This window comes from Heptranchias perlo, chromosome 27, assembly GCF_035084215.1.
Source record: "Heptranchias perlo isolate sHepPer1 chromosome 27, sHepPer1.hap1, whole genome shotgun sequence".
NCBI classification, from domain to species: Eukaryota; Metazoa; Chordata; class Chondrichthyes; order Hexanchiformes; family Hexanchidae; genus Heptranchias; species Heptranchias perlo.
This window is the reverse complement of record NC_090351.1, coordinates 29,480,429-29,501,851: the sequence shown is the minus strand read 5'-3', so window position 1 is coordinate 29,501,851 and position 21,423 is coordinate 29,480,429. Positions and strand designations below refer to the sequence as shown.

Genomic DNA, 21,423 nt, shown 5'->3' with positions numbered 1-21,423 from the left:
TATTTTCCTTTGGTCAGAGGATAATCCTCACGATCCAGTGAGGCTACAACATTTATATTTAACTGTTACATAACATATGTATAAAGTGTTCTAGTTGTAGTTTTTGGTCTAAAAAAAAACTGCAAAGTCATTTCAAAGCAAACATCTGATGCCATACTGCCAGTTTCCAACAGATTCCATTGGATTATTTATTTATTTAGCCCATTGTATTATACTGACATGCTGAAGTATAAAGCAGTCATCTCAATTCTAACTAGTTATTCACAGTCCTCTCGAGACCAACTCCAAACAGCTCCATATGCAGTGACTTTGCACTAGCTATTTCCCAAGTTAATCAAGTAAAAATTAACAAATTTGCGCTAGTTAAAGTGATAAATAATACAAACCATTAAATTGGTGGTAAAAGAATAGACTGTACTCATCTGAGGTTACATTACAAAAATAAGTTATTTAACATTCAGAAAATAGGACAGACTTCATGGTGGTTCACTTCTAAAAACTCTGATTGATATATCTTTTTAAATGCTGCAGTCATAAATTACCTGTGTTTCAACTCTTGCTTTGTCAACTAAAGTTTTGGCATCAGCTATTAATCCACTCATTGCACAACCTAGCAACAAAATAATTAACATTTAAGACAAAACATTCCAAAAAATATACTGAATGGATTTTGAAATTTTAATTCAATAGGAATATATAATTATAATAGTAAAATCATATTTCTATATTTAATGCACAATTTTTATTTACCAAATCCAGGGACTCAAAATTATAAATTGTTCATTCTCATTAGAATGACCCAAAACATTTTGCACATTGTAACAAAGTAAGCATTATATAGCACAATGCAGAACCTTTAACATAAAGAACCAAGCTCAGGAAGACATTGAAAACAATATTATAACAGGAATCTTAGTAGGATGGATAAAAGTGTATGTATCTGGCTAATTATAACTTTTTCAAACCTAACTCATTTTTGCATTTCTGGGGAGCAAGTTTCACCCCTTTTCCTTTAGAATTTTATTCTATGCTTTTGTGCAACTAATCTGACACCTCTGCAATCAAGAACAGATACACAGCCTGCTTCCAGGCCTCTACTAATGCCAACCAACAGGGACTACCCACACATGAATGAATTTACAGCACGAGGCCATTCATCCCATCATACTGTGCATGCTCTCTAAAGAACTATCCACTTAGTCGCATTCCTCTGCCCTTTTGCCATATCCTTTTAATTTTTATCTTTTTCAAATATTCCACTTTGCTTTTAAAAGCAATTATGAATTCTGCTTCCACTACTGTTTCTAACAGAGTAGTCCATGTCCCAATAACCCGCTACATAAAAAAAATTCCACTTAACCTCTTCTTTCGTTCTTTTGCTGATTAAAATTTACACACTCTAGCTATTAACTCACCAAGCAGTGAAAGCTTTCCCTATTTAACTTATCAAAATCCATCACAATTTTGAACATTTCTATTAGATTGCCTCTTAACCTTCTCCGTTCTAATGAAGAGAGCTCCAATTTCTCCAGTCTGCTCATAACTAAAGCCTTTCATCCCTGATATAATCTTAGTGAATGTCTTCTGCTCCCTCCCCATGGCCTAGATATCCTTCCTAAAACTAGGGTGCTCAAAACAGAACACAATGTTCTATCTATGGCCTAACCAATGATTTAGATAACTTTAGCATTACCTCTTTGCTTTTGTACATTTTACCCGTATTTATAAAACCTAGCATCCCATATGCTTTTTAAAAAAACTTGCTACCACTTTTAAATATTTGTATATCTGAGCCCCCAAGTCCTCTGCTCCTTTACTGTTTTCAAAGTTTTACTATTTAGTGTCTGTTTTCTCTTCTCCATGGAGAGATGCCACAACCTCAGCCTGGCAACTCTTTACTTAACACAACTCAGACTGGGACTCAAACCTATATCCTTCCCCAGTTAGCCAGACTCCATGTTAGTATCTCATCACTTAGAGTGACCATGTCACCCATAAGAACAGTAACTTTTTTTTGGATGTAAAGCATTGTACAATGTTTAGTTAAAAGTTTTAAGCAACTTTTTTGGCTATTTGGATTTTATCAGGTCGTACCAATTAAATTCAGAAGGCCAGAGCAAATCATTGCCTGCTACAGGAAAATAGGACTTTTGAAGTGTATGGTTTGATATTCCTGGGAAATAAGTGAAAATACTTCTAGACATTAACTTTCTGGATTTATCAGATATTTATAACACTGGAGGGGGGTGGGGTAAGGAAAAACAGAAAGTTCATGTGGGCTAATCAAATATTCTGCAGGGACCAGAAAAAATTAGATACTTCGGTGTCCAATAGGATTTGGACACAGACTCAAATCAGTCATGTATCTCATTAGACTCAATCTTGAGTAGCAGTAATATGTATAGCAATCTTTTCTACTTCGTCAAAAAAAAAATGGAAATTTGCTTTTATAGGACTATTTTTGTTAACATTTTCCCCCTTATATTCATTTTTAAAATTTGCTATTATTCTTCAATACTTCCTAAATAATAAGTGTAAGATTCAATAGGCAACATTTGTTAATTGTTCTGTGCATTCTTTTCAAGAGTACTAACCTATATGAGCATCAATTTCAACAATTTTCTCAATGCTGCTGGGTTCCATCAGTGGTGAAGTGATTCTCTTCTCAACTGCGAGAACAACACCTTCAGTAGTTTGGATTCCGATTGCCGTAGAACCCAACTGTGGAAACAGAAAACGTATCTGATTAATTTTTCCTTGTCAAGTGAAATGTTTTGACTGTTTTATCTTGCTTAAATATAGACAGTATACCATTTAAGAAGGTCCCAGAAATGCACTTCAAAACCATCTGAATATTTAACTAGAACATAAAATACTAGAAATACATACCAGTTACACTGATCTCTAAAAAGATAAAAATACAGGTATTTGGGTATGAACCCTCTCTCAGAATACTTCTGATGCAAGGACTCTACCCAGAGCAATCTTCAGATACTGATAGATATGCTGCTCATAGTATTTTATAACCTATCAGCACCATTTAAAAAGAAAAGCTGAATAAAGATCATAAAAGTTAAAGAGCAACAAAAAGGAACATGATACAAACTGCATGGTGTTGATCAGAAACTTAGAAGTCAGTGTATCAATTTATGCACTTAAGTCTTGTCAATTCAGTTGTAAATATACTGTAACTACCTATCAAGAAAGAGAGCCAGCATCACCATAATAAAACCTCTCACAAGACACTATCACCATGTATATTACAAAGCTACATTTCTGCTCTTTGATTATAAAAATTATAGAATCAGAGAATGATATAGTACAGAAGGAGGCCATACAGCCCATTGTGCTGGTGCTGGCTCTTTGAAAGAGCTATCCAATTAGTCTCACTTCCCTGCTCCTTCCCCATATCCCTGCAATTTTTTCCCCTTCAATTATTTATCGAATTCCCTTTTCAAAGTTATTATTGAATCTGATTCCACCACGCTTTCAGGCAGTGCATTCAAATCACAACTCACTGTCTAAATTTTTTTTTCCTCATGTCACCTCTGGTTCTTTTGCCAATTATCTTAAATCTGTGCCCTTTGGTTACCGACCCTTCCGCCACTGGAAACATTTTCTCCTTAATTTGTCTATCAAAACCCTTCATGGTTTTCAGCACCTCTAACAAGTCTCCTCTTAACCTTTCTGCTCTAAGGAGAACCACAGTTTCTCTAGTCTCTCCACGTAACTGAAGTCTTTCATCCTTGGTACCATTCTAGTAAATTTCCTCTGCACCCTCTCTAAGCCCTTGACCTCCTTCCTAAAAAGTGTGGCTACAATACTCCAGCTGGGGTCTAACCATTGGCGACCATACCTTCAGCTCTTAGGCCCTAAGCTCTGGAATTCCCTCCATAAACGTCTCCGCCTCTCTCTCCTCCTTTAAGACCCTCCTTAAAGCATACCTCTTCGGCCAAGCTTTTGGTCGCCTGTCCTAATATCTCATGTGGCTCGTGTGAAATTTTGTTTGATAAATCGCTCCTGTGAAGCGCCTTGGGACTTTTTACTTACATTAAAGGCGCTATATAAATGCAAGTTGTTGTTTTTGTTCAAAAAGGTCAAGCATAACTTCTTAGCTTTTGTACTCTATGCCTCTATTTATAAAGCCATGGATCCCGTATGCCTTTTTAACAGCCTTCTCAACTTGTCCTGCTCCTTCAAAGACTTGTGAACGTACACCCCCAGGTGTCTGTGTTCCTGTACCCCCTTTAAAATTGTACCATTTAGTTTATATTGCCTTTCCTCCTTCTTCCTACCAAAAATGAATCATTTCAAACTTCTCTGCGTTAAATTTCACCTGCCGTGTATCTGCCCATTTCACCAGTCTGACTATGTCCTCCTGAAGTCTGTTACTATCCTCCTCACTGTTTACTATATTTCTGAGTTTCACACCATCTGCAAACTTTGAAATTATGCCCAAGTCCAGGTCATATTAAGCAATGGTCCCAACAGCCACCCCTGGGGGACACCATTGCACACTTCCCTCCAGTCTGAAAAACAACCGTTCACCGTTCTATCCGTAAGCCAATTTTGTATTCGAGCAGCCACTGCCCCTTTAATCCCATGGGCTTTAATTGTGTGAACAAGCCTATTATGTGATACTTTATTATACGCCTTTTGAAAGTCCATATACACAACATCAACCGCACTACCCTCATCAACCCTCTCTGTTTCTTCATCCCATTCACCCATCACCCTGTGCTCGTTGATCTACATTAGCTACAGTTGCAGCAACGCATCCATTTTAAAATTTGCATCCTTGTTTTCAAATTCCTCCACAGGCATTGAGCAGTATTCTTAATTCATAACCAACACAGTGTCAGTTTTGGCTTAGTGACAGCACTTTCACCCGAGTCAGATCATAGGCTCAAACACCACTCCATAATCTATTCTGACATTTCAGTGCAGTACTGAGGAAGTGTTGCACCTTTGGAGGTGCCATTTTTCGAATAAGACGTTAAACCGAGGCAGCATCCAATTGTTTCTTCAATGATTCCAGGGTTTTTACCTCAACTACACTGTCTATTTACTTTTCCATACCCTCATTGAGGTGCAGCAATCTGCAAAGCCAATGGAATGTTGACCTACATAGAATACATGTCAGAGCAAGTTATGGTTAAACTGTATAGTGCTCGGGACAGACTGCAACTTGAATACTGCCTCCAGTTCTGGTCACCAAGACATTCAAGTGTATGCTATGCAGAGAAGAGCCACAAGACGGAGCCCTAGTATCAAAGGCTTGAATTATGAGGAAAGATTCAAGAAACTTAGGCTCTTTAGCCCAGTTGAAGGTATGGCAAGGTAAATCCAGAATATTACTTTAAATTAAATTGCGACGGTCACTGGTTTAAGCTAGTAAAAAGTAGATTTAGGACTAATATCAGGAAATTCTTTACACAAGAGTGACTGACTTTCAGATAGAGTAGTTGAGGTGAAAACTCTGGAACCATTTAAGGAACAATTGTGTACTCCGATGGTCAGCGTTTAATATGAATCTCCACAGTTATGAGTTTAACTAATAGCCTTTTATATGGAACTTTGCCAAATTCTTTTTGGAAGTCCAGGTACCCTGCATCGAAGGACTCTCCATATTCCAGTTGGGGCATCATTTCCTCAAATAGAGTGGAAGAGCTCGGTCAGATGGGATCTTCCCCTTCTGAATCAACATTGACTGCTGTTTACTTGGTTATTATTGTACAGATAATACTCAAGATTACTCTTGGTAATCAATTACATTATTTTACATGGGGCTTACTCATAAAACATAGGGACAGAAATAGGCAATTCAACCCCTTGAGCCTGTTCCGCCATTCAATTAGATCATTAAGCTGAAGAATGGCCACTTGAGCAAGGCTTGTGAAGGCGATGACACAATGGAACTTTAGTTCAGCAAGTTAGCAGCTTCAGGAAAGGAGGGAAGCGAGGAAAAAACTGCATTACAGATGGAAGTGACGTGACAGAAATAATTTCAACTCAGGGTTCAGGTAACAACTTGCATTTATATAGCGCCATTAAGGTAGAAAAACATCCCAAGGCGCTTCACAGAAGCGTAATTAGACAAAAATTTATAACAAGCCAAAGAAGGAGGATTGGCTAACTAACAGAAAACAAAGAATCGGGATAAAAGGGTCATTTTCAAAATGGCAATCTGTAACTAGTGGGGTGCCGCAGGGATCAGTGCTGGGGCCTCAACTATTTACAAAATATGTCAACGACTTGGATGAAGGAACAGAGTGTCTTGTGGCCAAATTTGCTGATGATACAAAGATAGGTGGAAAAGCAAGTTGCGATGAGGACACAAAGTGTCTGCAAAGGGATATTGACAGGTTAAGCGAATGGGCAAAAATTTAGCAGATGGAATATAATGTGGGAAAATGTGAAATTATCCACTTTGGGAGGAAAAATAAAAAAGCAAAATATTATTTGAATGGAGAAATACTACAAAATGCTGCAGTACAGAGGGATCTGGGCGTCCTCGTACATGAAACACAAAAAGTCAACATACAGGTGCAGCAGGTAATCTGGAAGGCAAATGGAATATTGGCCTTTATTTCTAGGGGGATGGAGTATAAAAGCAGGGAAGTCATGCCAGAACTGTACAGGGTGCTGGTGAGACCACACCTGGAGTACTGCGTACAGTTCTGGTGCCCTTATTTAAGGAAGGACATACTTGCATTGGAGGCAGTTCAGAGAAGGTTCACCAGGTTGATTCCGGGTATGGAAGGGTTGTCTTATGAGGAAAGATTGAACAGGTTGGGTCTATACTCATTGGAGTTTAGAAGAATGAGAGGAGATCTTATTGAAACATACAAGATTCTGAGGGGACTCGATAGGGTAGATGCTGAGAGGATGTTACCCCTCATGGGGGAATCTAAAACTAAGGGGCATAGTCTTAGAATAAGGGGTCGCCTGTTTAAGACAGAAACTAGGAGGAATTTCTTCTCCCAGAGGGTCGTGAATCTTTGGAATTCTTTACCCCAAAAAGCTGAGTCATTGAATACATTCAAGGCTGAGTTCGACAAATTTTTGATCAGCAAGGGAGTCAAAGGATATGGCGAAAATGCGGGAAAGTGGAGTTGATGTAAAAATCAGATCAGCCATGATCTCATTGAATGGTGGAGCAGGCCCGAGGGGCCGAATGGCCTATTCCTGCTCCTATCTCTTATGGTCTTATATCAGGAGGATGGACTAAAAGCTTGGTTAAAGAAGTTGGGTAAGGTGGAGAGATTAAAAGAGGAAATTCCGGAGTTTATGGCCTAGACGGCTGAAGACACATCTGCCAATGGTGGGGAGGTATGCACAAGAGGCCACAGTCAGAGAAATACAGAGTTCACAAAGGATTATAGGAGCGTACAGAGATAGGAAGAAGAAAGGCCATGAAGGGATTTAAACACAAATTTGAGAATTTTAAATTGCAGGTGTCGGAGATCAGGAGCAACATAGGTCAGTGAGCACAGGAGTGATGGTTAATGGATGAACAGGACTTAGGTTAGGATATGGGCAGAGTTTTGGATGAGCTGAAGTTATTGGAGGGTGGAGGATGGGAGACTGGCCTGGAGAGTGTTGGATTATCAAATCTGGAGGTGATAAAAGCATGGATGAGAGTTTCGACAGCAATTGGGCTGAGGCAGGGTTAGAGACGGGCGATATTACTGAGGTGGAAGTAGGTGGTCTTGGTGAGATGAAAATAAACCCCGCAAGCATAGCATTCTTATTTACACAAATTACTCAGAAAAGAACTTGCATTTATATAGTTCTTTTCACAACCTCAGGATGTCCAAAGTGCTTTACAGTCCATGAAGTACTTTACAAGGGTAGTCACTGTTATAATGTAGGAAACGTGGCAGCCAATTTGCACACAGCAAGGTCCCACAAACAGCAATGAGATAATGACCAGATAATCTGCATTAATGACATTGGTTGAGTGTTAAATATTGGCCAGGGCACTGGGGAGAACGCCCCTGCTCCTCTTCGAAATCGTGCCATGGGATCTTTTACGTCCACCTGAGGGGGCAGATAGGGCATCCGTTTGCCGTCTCGTACAAAAGACAGCACCTCCAACAGTGCAGCACTCTCTCAGTACTGCACTGGAGTGTCAGCCTAGATTTAGTCTCTGGAGTGGGACTTGAACCCACGGCCTTCTGACTCAGAGGCGCGAGTGCTACCACTGAGCCACAACTGACACATATGCCAGCAGAAACTGGAGGAAGCTGCTTAACACCATCCATTATTAATTGAGGTAAGCTGATCACCCACACGAGGACAGGCCTTAATTATTTCAGGGAATGTGCCATTTCAGTAATGATTATTTAGTTCGTTTCCTGGAAGACTCAGGCAGCTTCTGCAATGCAGAATGCTCACTGATGAGCACTTTCGCCTCAAGTCAGGCCTGAGCCCCACTTCAGTAGAGCCGATGCTCCAGCTCAGCAGCAAGAGAGTGCTGCGTCACCGGTTGGGACACCTATTTGACAAGTTGCCAAACATTCCGACTTTAAAAGTGATAAACTTAAGTTTCAATCAAGATGTTGACAGAATTTAAAGGTTTAACAATTCTTTTAAAGTCCCAGTTGGTTCTCAGCATACATGTGACCAGAAACTTTCAGCCTCAGAAACATGGTTTGCTACAAAATAGTTAGGAAAAGTTTGCAATTTTATAACTCAGTAGGTAAAATAAAACATGCTAAATAGAAAAGGGATATCAGCTCCATTGCTTACACAGTGCACTTACAAAACAGCTGGAATAGCCAAATTTTACCCATTAAATAATGTCACACTTTTAAAAAATGTATGCTTAGTAAGATAATTTTCTAGCTATGTGTATTCTCACATTAGAACACCCCTGCAGGTTTATCACCTGTTCTAAATACACCATAATATTTGGAAAAACATACCTTAATAGCCTCTATAGCATATTCGACTTGGAATAACCGGCCTTCTGGAGAGAATGTGTTGACACCTCTGAAAGCGAAAGTGAAACCAAAAACTGATCAATGTATTAAATATAAATATATACAATAGCAATCATTTACTCAAAAGGAAAAGTAACGCAGAAATATGTTAAAAGCATTCAATTATTTTATCCTTAGTGAACTTATCTCAGTAAAAGTCTAATTCTAAGTTTTTTTTTTAAATAGCAGAGGCCTTGCTCCAAAATGACAAAGCAAAACCACAGTAGCTGCAACTGACCTGTCATACTCAGATCTGATAATGAACATTGTCGGTGATTTTGTCCAGAGAGCGAGCTTCGGGTGAATAACCTGGAATAAACCAAACCAAAGCCTTTCAGTAACTTTATTGACTTTAATCTACAAACCGAGCCCGAGGCCACAGCTCCGATCCCGAATAAAGCCGCAACTCGACATGCGCCACTCAGTCCAGCCCATTCCGCACGCCCATTGGTCGCCCGAGTGTTCCGGGGCGGGCTTTATCCGCAAGACCCAGCTTCTGATTGGCTGTTGCTCCTGTCAATTGCTCCACGGGCCGCACAGCAGCCTGACCTGAAGCCGCGCGTTTCATTTGGCCCGAGTGAGCTCGGGCAACTTTCAGCTGAAGCTGAAACCCCCTTCCCCCTTATAAACACCTAGTGACTGGAAAGCGTATCCGTGAGGGGTGGGTAAAGGAAAAACACGAAGCCAAACCTAAAATGAATGAGCTGAGCAGCTGTGTAACACAATCCAGTTACCGGAGGGGCAACCGCAACTCAGAACTTTAGTTCCGCTCTTCTTATTCTTCCCCCGCTCCCGCACAGTATTACTGTGCATGTCATTCAGGATTTATATTATTAAATTCCAACACTATGAAGCAACATTTGATATCATTACAGTACAAATCTTTTTTTTTTAGTTATGCCCCTATTAAAAAAAGGGGGGCGGTTAGGTATAAATTTGTCATCTTTACACATCAATTGCAAAAGCAAATTAAAATTCAATATTATTGTCATTGTCTGTTATGCACTCCAGTCCTTGCGGTGCCCATCATCCGTGGAAGGCCTCAAGCGTACCGGCAGACACCGCGTGCTCCTTCTCCAGGGCCACCTGGGCCGTGTCTAGTCTGGACTTGCAGATGGCCACCTTGGCCAGGCCCTTTACGGAACAAGTCAAGTGGGATCCTGTTGTCAATCATAGTAAAATTATTCTTGCCCAAATATATGGAATCTTATTTAATTCAACTATATATAGGATGTATCTATTATATTTCCAATATACAATTTAAAGGTACGCTTCCTATCAGTCACTTCAGACATGCAGGCTAATGCTAACTTGTGTCAGACTTTTTTAAATAAAGGTTGTCATTCGCAATAAACAGAAAAACTCTCCAGGAACAGAAATTCCAACCCACAATGTTGCAGCTTTTAATTGCCTTTCCCACAAACAAGGGAATCTAAAAATAAGTCAAGGGAAGGAACTTAGTGAATTTAATATAAGTTTAAAAAATGATGGTGAAGAAAATAATGGGACTTCAGATAGATAAATCTCCAGAACCAGATGGTTTCTACCCTGGGGTGTTAAAAGAAATGGCTGGGGGAATTGCAGATGTGTTTGTAATAATTCTCGAAAGCTCTTGTTTCTGGGAGCTTTTTTGCACAAATTAACTGGTGCATTTGCCCACATAACAACAGCAACTACACTTCAAAAGTACTCCATTGGCTGTGAAGCACGTTGGGACATCCGGAGGAGTGCAAGTTCTTTCTTTCTGTCTAGCATGTATTTGTCACGCTCTAGATGCTAATTTCAGAGTGCCACACGTTGTTAAATATGCAAAGCAATCTTTTTTTTTAAAAAGGAAAGAAAACTAGTTATTCACCTGGACCCTGAAGTTTATGAGCCACCAATAAGTTCCCTTTGATTGAACTTAGCACTTCACAAGCAGGTAAATTTGTCTATTTATTCCATCGCCCGGTAAATACCATATAGGAATGGGTGACTGGTTGGCCTAAGCCAGCCCATAGCTCGCTGACCAATTTTGTATGGTCAGCATATTTGAATAATTAGCATGAGCTCCCAGCATAGCTTTGGACTTGTATTCTCTTCCCCCCAAAAGGCTGGAGATGCTGCGTCAATTGAAATTTTCAAGACTGATAGCGATAGATTTTTGTTAGGTAAGGGTATCAAGGGACATGGAGCAAAGATGTGTAAATGAAGTTGAGATAAAGATCAACCATGACCTAATAGAATGTGGAACAGACTCAAGGGGCTGAATGGCCTACTCTTTATGTTCCTTTTAAAACATTCACAAAGATGATGAGAGTGTCTACTTATCAGGAAAGACTAAACAGGCTGGGGATCTTTTATCTAGAAAAGAGAAGGCTCAGGGGTGACCTGATAGAGGTCTTTAAGATAATGAAAGGGTTTGATAGGGTAGACATAGAGAAAATGTTACCACTTGTTGGGGAGTCCAAAACTAGAGGTCAGCAATATAACACAGTCACTAATAAATCCAATAGGGGATTCAGGAGAAACTTCTTTACCCAAAGAGTGGTAAGAATGTGGAACACGCTACCACAAGGAGTAGTTGAGGCAAATTGCATAGATGCATTTAAAGGGAAGCTGGATAAGCACATGAGGGAGAAAGGAATAGAAGGTATGCTGATAAGTTTAGATAAAGAGGGGTCAGAGAAGGCTCCTGTGGAGCATAAATGCCAGCATAGATCAGTTGGGCCGAATGGCCTGTTTCTGTGCTGTAGACTTGATGTAACTCGATGTGACTCGATTTTTGTTTCTTCATGTTTTAAACTTATTAACATTTTGAAATGATTCTTTATTTTAGCAAGGTACCAAAGAAAGTAATAGAAAAATGTAGAAGAATCAAGCCCAGAAAAAAACTCAGGGGAATTTTAACTCTTTCCGATTGGCCGGAATGGAACGGGTGAACAGGTTTTGGCGGAGGATGAGGCACTTTTTTTTATTCGTTCATGGGACGTGGGCGTCGCTGGCAGGGCCAGCATTTATTGCCCATCCCTAATTGCCCTTGAGAAGGTGGTAGTGAGCTGCCTTCTTGAACAACTGAGTGGTTTGCTAGGCCATTTCAGAGGACGATTAAGAATCAACCACATCGCTGTGGGTCCGGAGTCACATATAGGCCAGACCGGGTAAGGACAGCAGGTTTCCTTCCCTAAAGGACATTAGTGAACCAGATGGGTATTACGACAATCCAGTAGTTTCATGGCCACTATTACTGATACTATCTGTTAGACTCATCCATGAATGGCAATCGGGGTCTTATGACGTCAATAGGACCCTGATGGCATTTTAATTGGGCCTGAGTGGGGAAGCTGCCGCAACTTTCATGCCAGGATGAAGCAGGTCGGCAGCTGGTGGGAAGGATGAAGAGGCCCTTTGGGTAAATGAAAAAAAGTTCTGTGTGGTTCTAGGAGAAGCAGGAGAGCTCTTTCGGCACCCACATGGAAAATCGTGGCCTCCCCTTCCCTAGACTCCCACCATTCCCTCCCGAAAGCTCCTCCTCGCTACTTACCTGCAAGCTGAGGGTGCACTTGGCTGACTGATCTTCCCCTGCCGGCAGCCACTCTGTGCCTCAAACAAGTGGGATGTGGACTGGCGGCATATAAATGAGGTCTGGCGATTAAAGTTGCTATTGCCTCCTGCTACCTCTGGGGCACAGGACGGTTTCCTACCAGGAACCCTCTGCAAGTTAAAATCCACCCTCGGTTTAAAGTACTCTAGTACTGTATTGTTTACAAGGTTTTTGAAATCATTGTTAAAGTAACTGCCATTCCACTGTGCATTTTCTTGGATGTTTTTGCAAACATAATGCCCAGTTTTTTGTTTTTCTGTTTTGTTGCATTATTTGGGTTGTTTTGACCTTATCTGGAAAACTTTCAAAAAGTAAATAAAACTGTAGTACTGTTTACCGCCAACATGTGGCGCAAGATACCTTTTCTGCTTGTTGCCATTGTGTACCATACTGTACCTCTTAACTGTTTCATAAAAGTACAGGAAGAGTCATTTCCTCATTTAGTGGGATTTGTTCTATTAATTGTATGTGGGAACCCCCTTTCTCCTAACTATACAGACATGAAATTGCTAGCTTGTTTTTCAGCCTAGTATATTCTGGGAATTTACAAGCTGCAACAGAGGGCAGGGGAAACTTCTTCACAGAGATTTGTGGAGTTGTGAAATTCACTTCCAGGGTTAGTGGCTAACGCAGAAACTATGCCAACATTCAATTCTTGATTGGATGGGTGGATGAAGGGAAAAGGGTTGAAGGGATATGGGAACAAGGTGGGCAAATGTGATTAGAACTATTTGCTCGCGAGGAGGGTAAATGCTGACATTGACTGGTTGGGCCGAATGGCCTGTTTCCGCGTTGTAACTTCTATGTATTTCAATCCCTTTTCCCGTATTACAACAAAATCAGCAACATCAACCTGGCTGGAGTGGACCTTCCTGTAGGTGATATGTTTAGTGCCCGATCTTCAATGGTTTTTCTGACGGTGAATAGATTTCATAGAACCAACAGTTGCATTTTTCACATTCCGAATAGTCTTTTATGTTTTTACGATTTTGCTGAGAACACAAAGGCAAGTTGTGTTCCAAATGAGTTTTAGCAGAAGAACCAAGAAGCTCCTTTCCCTGGCCTTCTTACAATTTTTTTTCAACATTGATGAGCTTTCTTTTTCCCCATGTGAATCTAGCTTTTAGTGGGAATTTTTCTGTTTTGTGGCAGAGCTTCTTCTGTTAAAGGTTATTTATGTCATTTACCCTGGATGATGGAAAAGATTTACTTCTGCATAAACATTTTGGGCCACTTTAACTGAAATCTTTGATGTGCATTCTGGCACAAACTCACAAAAATTGTGAATCCTCACATAAATCAGCAATCCCCACAGAATTCATCTCAGCTGCAGCTGAAAATCTAATTTTCAAATTAAAAAAAAATACAAAATCCCCTAGCACTGCAACGTTTTAAATGGACATCCGCCTCAATGAATATAGAGTCTGTGCACTCTCACTGCAGGCAGATGAGGGCCAAGATAAAATAAAAGCTTTTTACTCTGTTTACATTGACAGTTGATATAAGTGAGCAGTAGACCCCACAAGAAAGTCTGTTTTACCCTTCCAGATTATTAATTATATTGGCATTGTATAACAAAAATGGGGGAAGGTTTTCTAGGGCCACAGTGCCTTAGTGACATGGTAAGCAGAATGGGGAGGTTTCATCCGATTGCAACTTCTACAAAATCCTATTTTTTTTTAAAGAATCCTCTTATGCTTTTGCTACTAATACCAAATAAAGGAATTCTTCCTGGTATCTGTACATTTTGTTAACTCAATGGCAAGCAGCGGAAATCTTCCACCCATTATGTACACGCCAAGATTAATGATTAAGTTCATACTTGATACCTAATGTAAATGTTTTGTCAGTATTCATGCTTTTTTTGTTATTGAAGCGACATTCCGAGTTTCATTGATAAGATTATAGGAAAGAACATGCATATGGTGGAGATTTTCCCTGTTCAGTCAGTGAAAAAATTTAGTCCGTAAAATTTGGTGCTAGTTTTTGCAGATTTTAGCCACCTATTCTACATACTTCTATTGACCCTGAATAGTTCATCCTGTCAGAACCAGCCTCATTTAATAAATCTAATGTCTAAGATTCTAGGTGTGGATCAGTAGTAACCTTGGCAATAGGCACTGCCCCCTCAGCTTTGTCTCCCCTGTGAGTGCTTCCTGAAGCCACACCCTGAGAGAGACCTATGATATGAAGAGGAACCAAAATACAATAATCAGTTGCACACATGCACAGTATTACTCAGAGAAAAATGATACTTGGAGCATAATTAAGAGGCAGCACAGATAGGGAAAGAGTATGACATATTTAAAGCTGGTTTTTATTGAGTTCTATCATAAATTCCATGATTTTCAGGTTTGTGGACTGGTAAAACCAATTTTCTCCTAATTGTCATTAAGAAACCCCCAAATTCTATCTGTAATTCTCTTGTTCTTCATGCTGAAAATCAGATTCTGAGATGTGGGCACATTGCATTGATAATGTCTTCATGCACATTGTGTGCTGCATTACAGCACATACAGCATGCAATGTGCATGAAGACATCATGAATGTGATGCGTACACATTACAGGACCTGGATTTTAGCACCAGATTCAATGGAGAATTAAGGTGAGTTCTGATTTTAAGCAACAATTGTTCTCTGAGACTTTAGGTAATAAATTAATGAGATGATAATTCTGATCAAACTGGCACAAATGTGCCTGAAGCATCCTTTGGGCACAGAAATGTATATATGTACAGATGTGAGGAGTCACAATATCTGGCTGATAACAATGAGGCTTCTCGTACCAGTCTAAGAACCAGGTGAGATTGAAGTGCTGCTGAGAGACTAATGTGAAGTGTTTGATGATGATGCTGAACAGTGTAACTTAAATCCAGAAAGGCCCAGTGAGATTGAGTCATGACTTCGTCTGAAAACTCAGGACCAACCTGACACGCAATGGCCAGAAATTAGCTCCATCCATGGTCTCTGGCCTGCAACAACAACAACAATTTGCATTTATATAGCACCTTTAATGTAGTAAAATGTCCCAAGGCTCTTCACAGGAGTGTTATCAGACAAAATTTGACACCGAGATACGTAAGGAGATATTAGGACAGATAACCAAAAGCTTGGTCAAAGGTATTTTTTAAGGAGCGTCTTAAAGGAGGATGGAGAAGCGGAGAGGCGGAGAGGTTTAGGAGGAAATTCCAGAGCTTAGGGCTCTGATGCAAGCATATTGATGGACCATACCAAAGAATGTACTTGCCTAACAAATCTGGAGAGAGAACAGTGCCTAGGAATATTCTTGTAAGAACATTCTACAGTATCAAAGGCTTGTTTTAATCTGTATGATGCACAGTGCACACACTTGTCAGAGCTTTGGGAACTGCCATTGATGCCCATAGAAGTGTTGTCTATGAACTGTGCAAATACTCATGGGTTGTCTTTTAGTTTAAACTTTGTTAAAAGTCTTTGTTTTTTTGACTTCTGGCCGTGTTCCAAATAAACACTGATATTCTCCAAATTTACCTGGGGCTTTTTTTAGGTCCAATTCCCACCCTGATCCAGATTTTCTCCCAGTTTTTGACACTAAAAATGGAAAAAACTCTAGAGGGCTCTGCTCCGGCAATGGAAGTATGGCAGAGCAGGCCCAAACACTACCCACTCTGGGTAATGCTGGCCCTATCCCAAATCACGAGAATGGGGGTCACTAGTGTGTTTGTGGCTGGTGCATCAGCAGCACCAGCTCTGTCGAAGACCAAGAAAGTCAGAGTGATGCCACCGCAGAGAAAATCCGGGAGCAATTACCTTTTCCCTCAGGTGTTATGGAGCCTAATGGAAAGCCTATAACAGAATCTCCCCAGAACTCATACATGTGGCACATACCTGCAATTGTAAAACATCTAGGAGTGTTAATAGACTTGGCACTTAATATCTACCAGCATTGTGGCGCAGAACTCAACAAAGCAAAGAACATACTAAGTTATAGGGGGTAATTTTCTACTTACCGCTGGAATGTAAAATTAGCATTGCAGGTCAGGTGCCCATTATAGAAACAGTCCGATTTTCCTTTTCAACAATTTCCACTCCCTCTATCAGGTGCGGTTGCAGAGTTAAAATGGAGGTGGTGGACTCAGGCAGGAGTCTCATGAATCTATGAAAATCAGGGTCCCATGACGGTCACAGCACCCCGATAACTGCCTACTGGTGGAACGAGGATGATCCGTTCAGTAAAACCTGGCACTACAGCTGAAGAGGCCCGAAAAATGATATTTGTGGGGCCAGGAGGAGCGGGAGTTGTCCTCCAGCCACTACAAGAATAATACGGTCTGCTATCGCACTGGGATCCCTCCTGACGTACCTTCCTGCTGGTTAAGTCGACCTCCGGGCCGCCCGATATTGTGCCGGCCCAGAGCCAGCAAGCAACATGTGTTGCCCACTTGCTGGCCGCAGCTCACCAGCGGCATGGTAATGAGGCCCTGCCCTCAACATGGACCTGATCCTCCCACCGGTGGGAGAGGGTGGCCAGCCAACGTTCTCCGCCAGTCAGCTGCCCAATAGTTAAAATCTAGCTTAAAAGAACTGAGAGGGAACCTTATAGGGGTATGAAAACTATCAAACCCTATAGTAAATCTGAAGCACTACTTCAAGGTAAACTGTGAAAATAAGGAAAGAGGGAATAGATTCAGACTGGTGAAAGACTGATGGCAAGAAGTTTTTTTTACACAAAGAGAGATTAACACTTGCATTGGATTTCTGGTAAAAGAAGGTTGGATGTTCTGCTAGGGAAACTGCTGGGCAGATGAGGTAAGATAGGCCAAATGACCTTCGCTCTCCCTATTTACTTTGTGATAGTTTATCATAATTCTAACACAATTGCAATTATTTAATGAGCCTTGAGGTCAACATTTTACTGCTATAGCCTCAACTGCAGCCAATATGTTATTGCAAATAGAAGTGCCATTACAAAATTGCAGTAGTACAACAGTCTACAACACAAATGTTATTTTTTAGCAGAAAACAACCTAAGCATCATAGTGATGGAGCATGATCCTTGTATATCACTGATACTGAAGGTAGTGCAATTCACTTCCTGCTTTTTTCTCTCTTTGTTGCCTTCTGAACAAATATCTTCTGTGGTTAAGAGTGTGAACAGGCAACCTAGACTTTTGCTAATGCTGTTCTTGAGCCAGCCCTGAGGAAGCACCTGGTGATAATTCACCCCGCTCCCCCTACCCCATAGGGAGATTAAAAAAATATATACTTTATTCATAGAATTTGCAGCAATACATACAATACAGTTGTCATGTCACATTGCAAACGTACACAATACAGATTATACAATTTGCAGGTTACATTAAGCACAGTTCAATGAACACATTGTATATAATTACAGTTCATGACACTCTAGGGTGCCTCATTGCATTACTCTCAATACAGATTATTAATTACAGATTCATTACAGGTACATTACATCAATTTGAATTTTACATTCTGCCCGAGGGTTTTTTTTCCGATTGCAGCCCCTCGGTATACAATGGCAGGAAGGCTCTAAACGGTTGCCTTTCCCCACAGAGCCTGTGTGGCGGCCGCACCCAGCCTCAGTGCGTCCCTGAGCACGTAGTCCTGGACCTTGGAGTGTGCCAGTCTGCAACACTCGGTCGAGGACAGCTCCTTGCACTGGAAGACCAGCAAGTTTCGGGCAGACCCGAAGGCGTCTTTCACCGAGTTGATGGTCTCCCAGCAGCAGTTGATGTCCGTCTCGGTGTGCGTCCCTGGGAACAGCCCATAGAGCACAGAGTCCTGTGTTACGGAACTGCTCAGGACGAACCTGGACAGATACCACTGCATCTCTCTCCAGACCTCGTTTGCAAAGGCACATTCCAGAAGGAGATGGGTGACGGTCTCGTCTCCACCGCAGCCTCCACTAGGACAGCGCGCGGTGGCGCTGAGAGTCCGGGAGTGCATGAAGGATCTGACGGGAAGGGCCCTTCTCACCACCAGCCAAGCTAGGTCTTGGTGCTTGTTTGAAAGCTCTGGCAATGAGGTGTTCTGCCAAATGACATTGACAGTCTGCTCGGGGAACCAACTGACAGGATCCACCATCTCCTTTTCCTGCAGGGTCTCGAGGACATTACGTGCGGACCACTTGCTGATCGCCTTGTGGTCAAAGGTGTTCTTTTGCATAAACTTTTCCACAAAGGACAGGTGGGGTGGAACGGTCCAACTGGACAGAGCGTTCCGTGGCAGAGTGGCCAGACCCGTCCTTCTCAACACCGGGGACAGGTAGAACCTCAGCACGTAATGACACTTTGTGTTTGCATACCAAGGATCTACGCAGAGCTTGATGCAGCTGCACACAAAAGCGGCCGTCAAGATGAGGGCCACATTGGGCGCGCCTTTCCCCCCTTTCTCTGGAAATTTGTACATCGTGTCCCTGCGGACACGGTCCATTTTTGATCTCCAGATAAAGTGGAAAACGGCTCGTGTGACTGTTGCGGCGCACGAGCGAGGTATGGGCCAGACCTGTGCCAAGTTCAGCAACACAGAGAGCACCTCGCACCTGATGACCAGGTTCTTGCCCACGATCGAGAGGGATCGTCGATCCCACAGTCCCAGTTTCTGCTTGACCTTGGCAATACTCTCCTCCCAGTTTTTGGTGCACGCCCCGGCCCCCCCAAACTAGATCCCCAGCACCTTCAGGTAATCCGTCCTGACGGTGAAGGGGACAAAGGATCGGTCGGTCCAGTTCCCAAAGAACATGGCCTCGCTCTTGGTATGATTTACCCTGGCCCCCGAGGCCAGTTCGAACTGATCGCAGTTGCTCATCAATCTGCGGACCGACAGCTGATCCGAGCAAAAGACGCCGACGTCGTCCATGTACAGGGAGGTCTTGATCTGAGTGCCTCCGCTGCCTGGAATCGTCACCCCTCCTATACCCGCATCCCTCCTGATGGACTCAGCAAAGGGTTCGATGCAGCACACGAGCAAGACGGAGGAGAAAGGACAGCCCTGCCTGACTCCAGATTTGATCGGAAAGCTTTCTGATTCCCACTCGTTGATTGAAACAGTGCTACTGATGTCTGTGTAGAGCAGTTGGTGTTTGGTTTCCACTCAGTGCCTCCCCACAGTGATATAGCCGTGATAGGCACTCAGCAGGATGACAGAGTCTGCATCCCACCACCTTTGTGTTGTATATTGTTGCAGCACTGCACCACCAAGGGGTTGAGACAGTTGTACAGCAGGGGTGTCACTGCTATGTGATTTTATGAATGATGTACCAGCATCAGTCCCACAGCAACTGTACAACAACAACAACTTGCATTTATATAGCGCCTTTAATGTAGTAAAACATCTAAGGCGCTTCACAGGAGCATAATCAGGCCAAGAGATTAACACTGAGCAAAAGAAGGAGACATTAGGACAGGTGACAAAACACTTGATCAAAGAGGTACGTTTTAAGCATGTCTTGAAGGAGGAGAGAGACGTGGGTACAGTCATCTCAGAGAATATGTATCACTTTAAAAGAAACCAACCTCTGACCCAGTGAATCAGGAATTCCCAGGGGTTTTATGCCACTTGTCTTCCTCTTTTCTCTTGACTTTATAATTAGGAAGGAAAACTCCGTTCAACTACTTGTGTCATACAAGACCATTTCCTCTTTCCTAGAAATGGATTTCAATAAGTATCTAAATATTAATTTTGTGGCAGAATCTTGAACGTTGTGTCAGTAAATAAAATGCTTTTTTGTGCATAATACAGAGGCAAACACTGAAAGTAACATTTCCTGTTATATATTTATCAGTTGAATATACTGGAATTGTTGTGCTTACTTAGAGTCAGGTTGCTACTCTAGGAACTGAGCTATGTGTTCCTCTCTCCAATAAAAACTTTTCAAACAAAGGGGAATTCATTGGGCTATCTGCCATACATCCTGCATTGTATGAGGCAAATTTCCTTATTCCTTGCAGTAGACATTCCTAGGAATGCTATTCACTATTTCATTCTGTTGCAGATATATTAGTTGCTGTGAGTGTATAGGCTCTTAATCTTTGCAGTAAATCCGACAGTAACAAAACAAATGATATAATTTTATTTCATACTACAACTTTTACTTTTGGCTGAATCTTGCATAGATTCGACTCTGATGAAAATTATAATGGGAACAATGTGGGGAAGAGCTCTTGCATTGACCTCCCCTATTGGCTCTCTGGTGCAGCACTGCACCGCCAAGGGTTTGAGACAGTTGAATCTGAACTCATATAACTAATAACACTAAACTGTAGGCAAACGTTCACATGTACAAAATTGTTATTATCCTCCAATTAGCTCCGGTAAGCATCCTGGTCTCTGTACAACTGTAATTGCCACACAGTGTACCTATCAAGGTTTCTACTCCTGTATTGCAATACAATTAATTGGGGAGGGTTGTGGGTTAGAAACAAAGAACATGCTTGGTGGTGCCTGGCTGCTGCCATTCTTGTAATGACATCAGGAAGCACCATCAGCAGAGACTCCCCTGACCACTCAAATCCAAGTCATCAGATTTATTAAATGACACTGGTTTGCTGTCTAAGTATTTTATTTGTTGCAATTTTTACAGAAAAAAAAGAAAATATATACAGATATGATCTGCCTGAAGCAGATCTCATGCATAATTGTGTCCCTTTCTGTGCGTGCTAGAAGGGGGAAGAAACAATATCAGCCCATGGATGCGAACAATTGCCCTGATTATAACTGGCACATTATTTTGCATAAGCCATCAAATGCAATTTGCCTGTGCACAAATATTGCTTGTGACCCTGGTAACTGCTGTGGTCCACAAGTGATTGAAGTTACAAAACACAATCGCATTTAATTTAATCTTGGTCA

General features: G+C 41.5%; 1 protein-coding gene across 1 annotated transcript in view; it reads right to left on the bottom strand.

Annotated features, from left to right (window-relative positions):
- psma5 (proteasome 20S subunit alpha 5) overlaps positions 1 to 21,423 on the bottom strand; it is a 42,715-nt gene that overhangs the window by 10,100 nt on the left and 11,192 nt on the right. Inside the window, exons 2-5 of the mRNA XM_068007538.1 lie at positions 9,226 to 9,296; positions 8,931 to 8,997; positions 2,595 to 2,721; positions 543 to 610 (exon numbers count right to left, since the gene is read on the bottom strand). Of these exons, the coding sequence (XP_067863639.1) occupies positions 543 to 610; positions 2,595 to 2,721; positions 8,931 to 8,997; positions 9,226 to 9,296 (333 nt within the window). The remainder of the gene's footprint in view (positions 1 to 542; positions 611 to 2,594; positions 2,722 to 8,930; positions 8,998 to 9,225; positions 9,297 to 21,423) is intronic.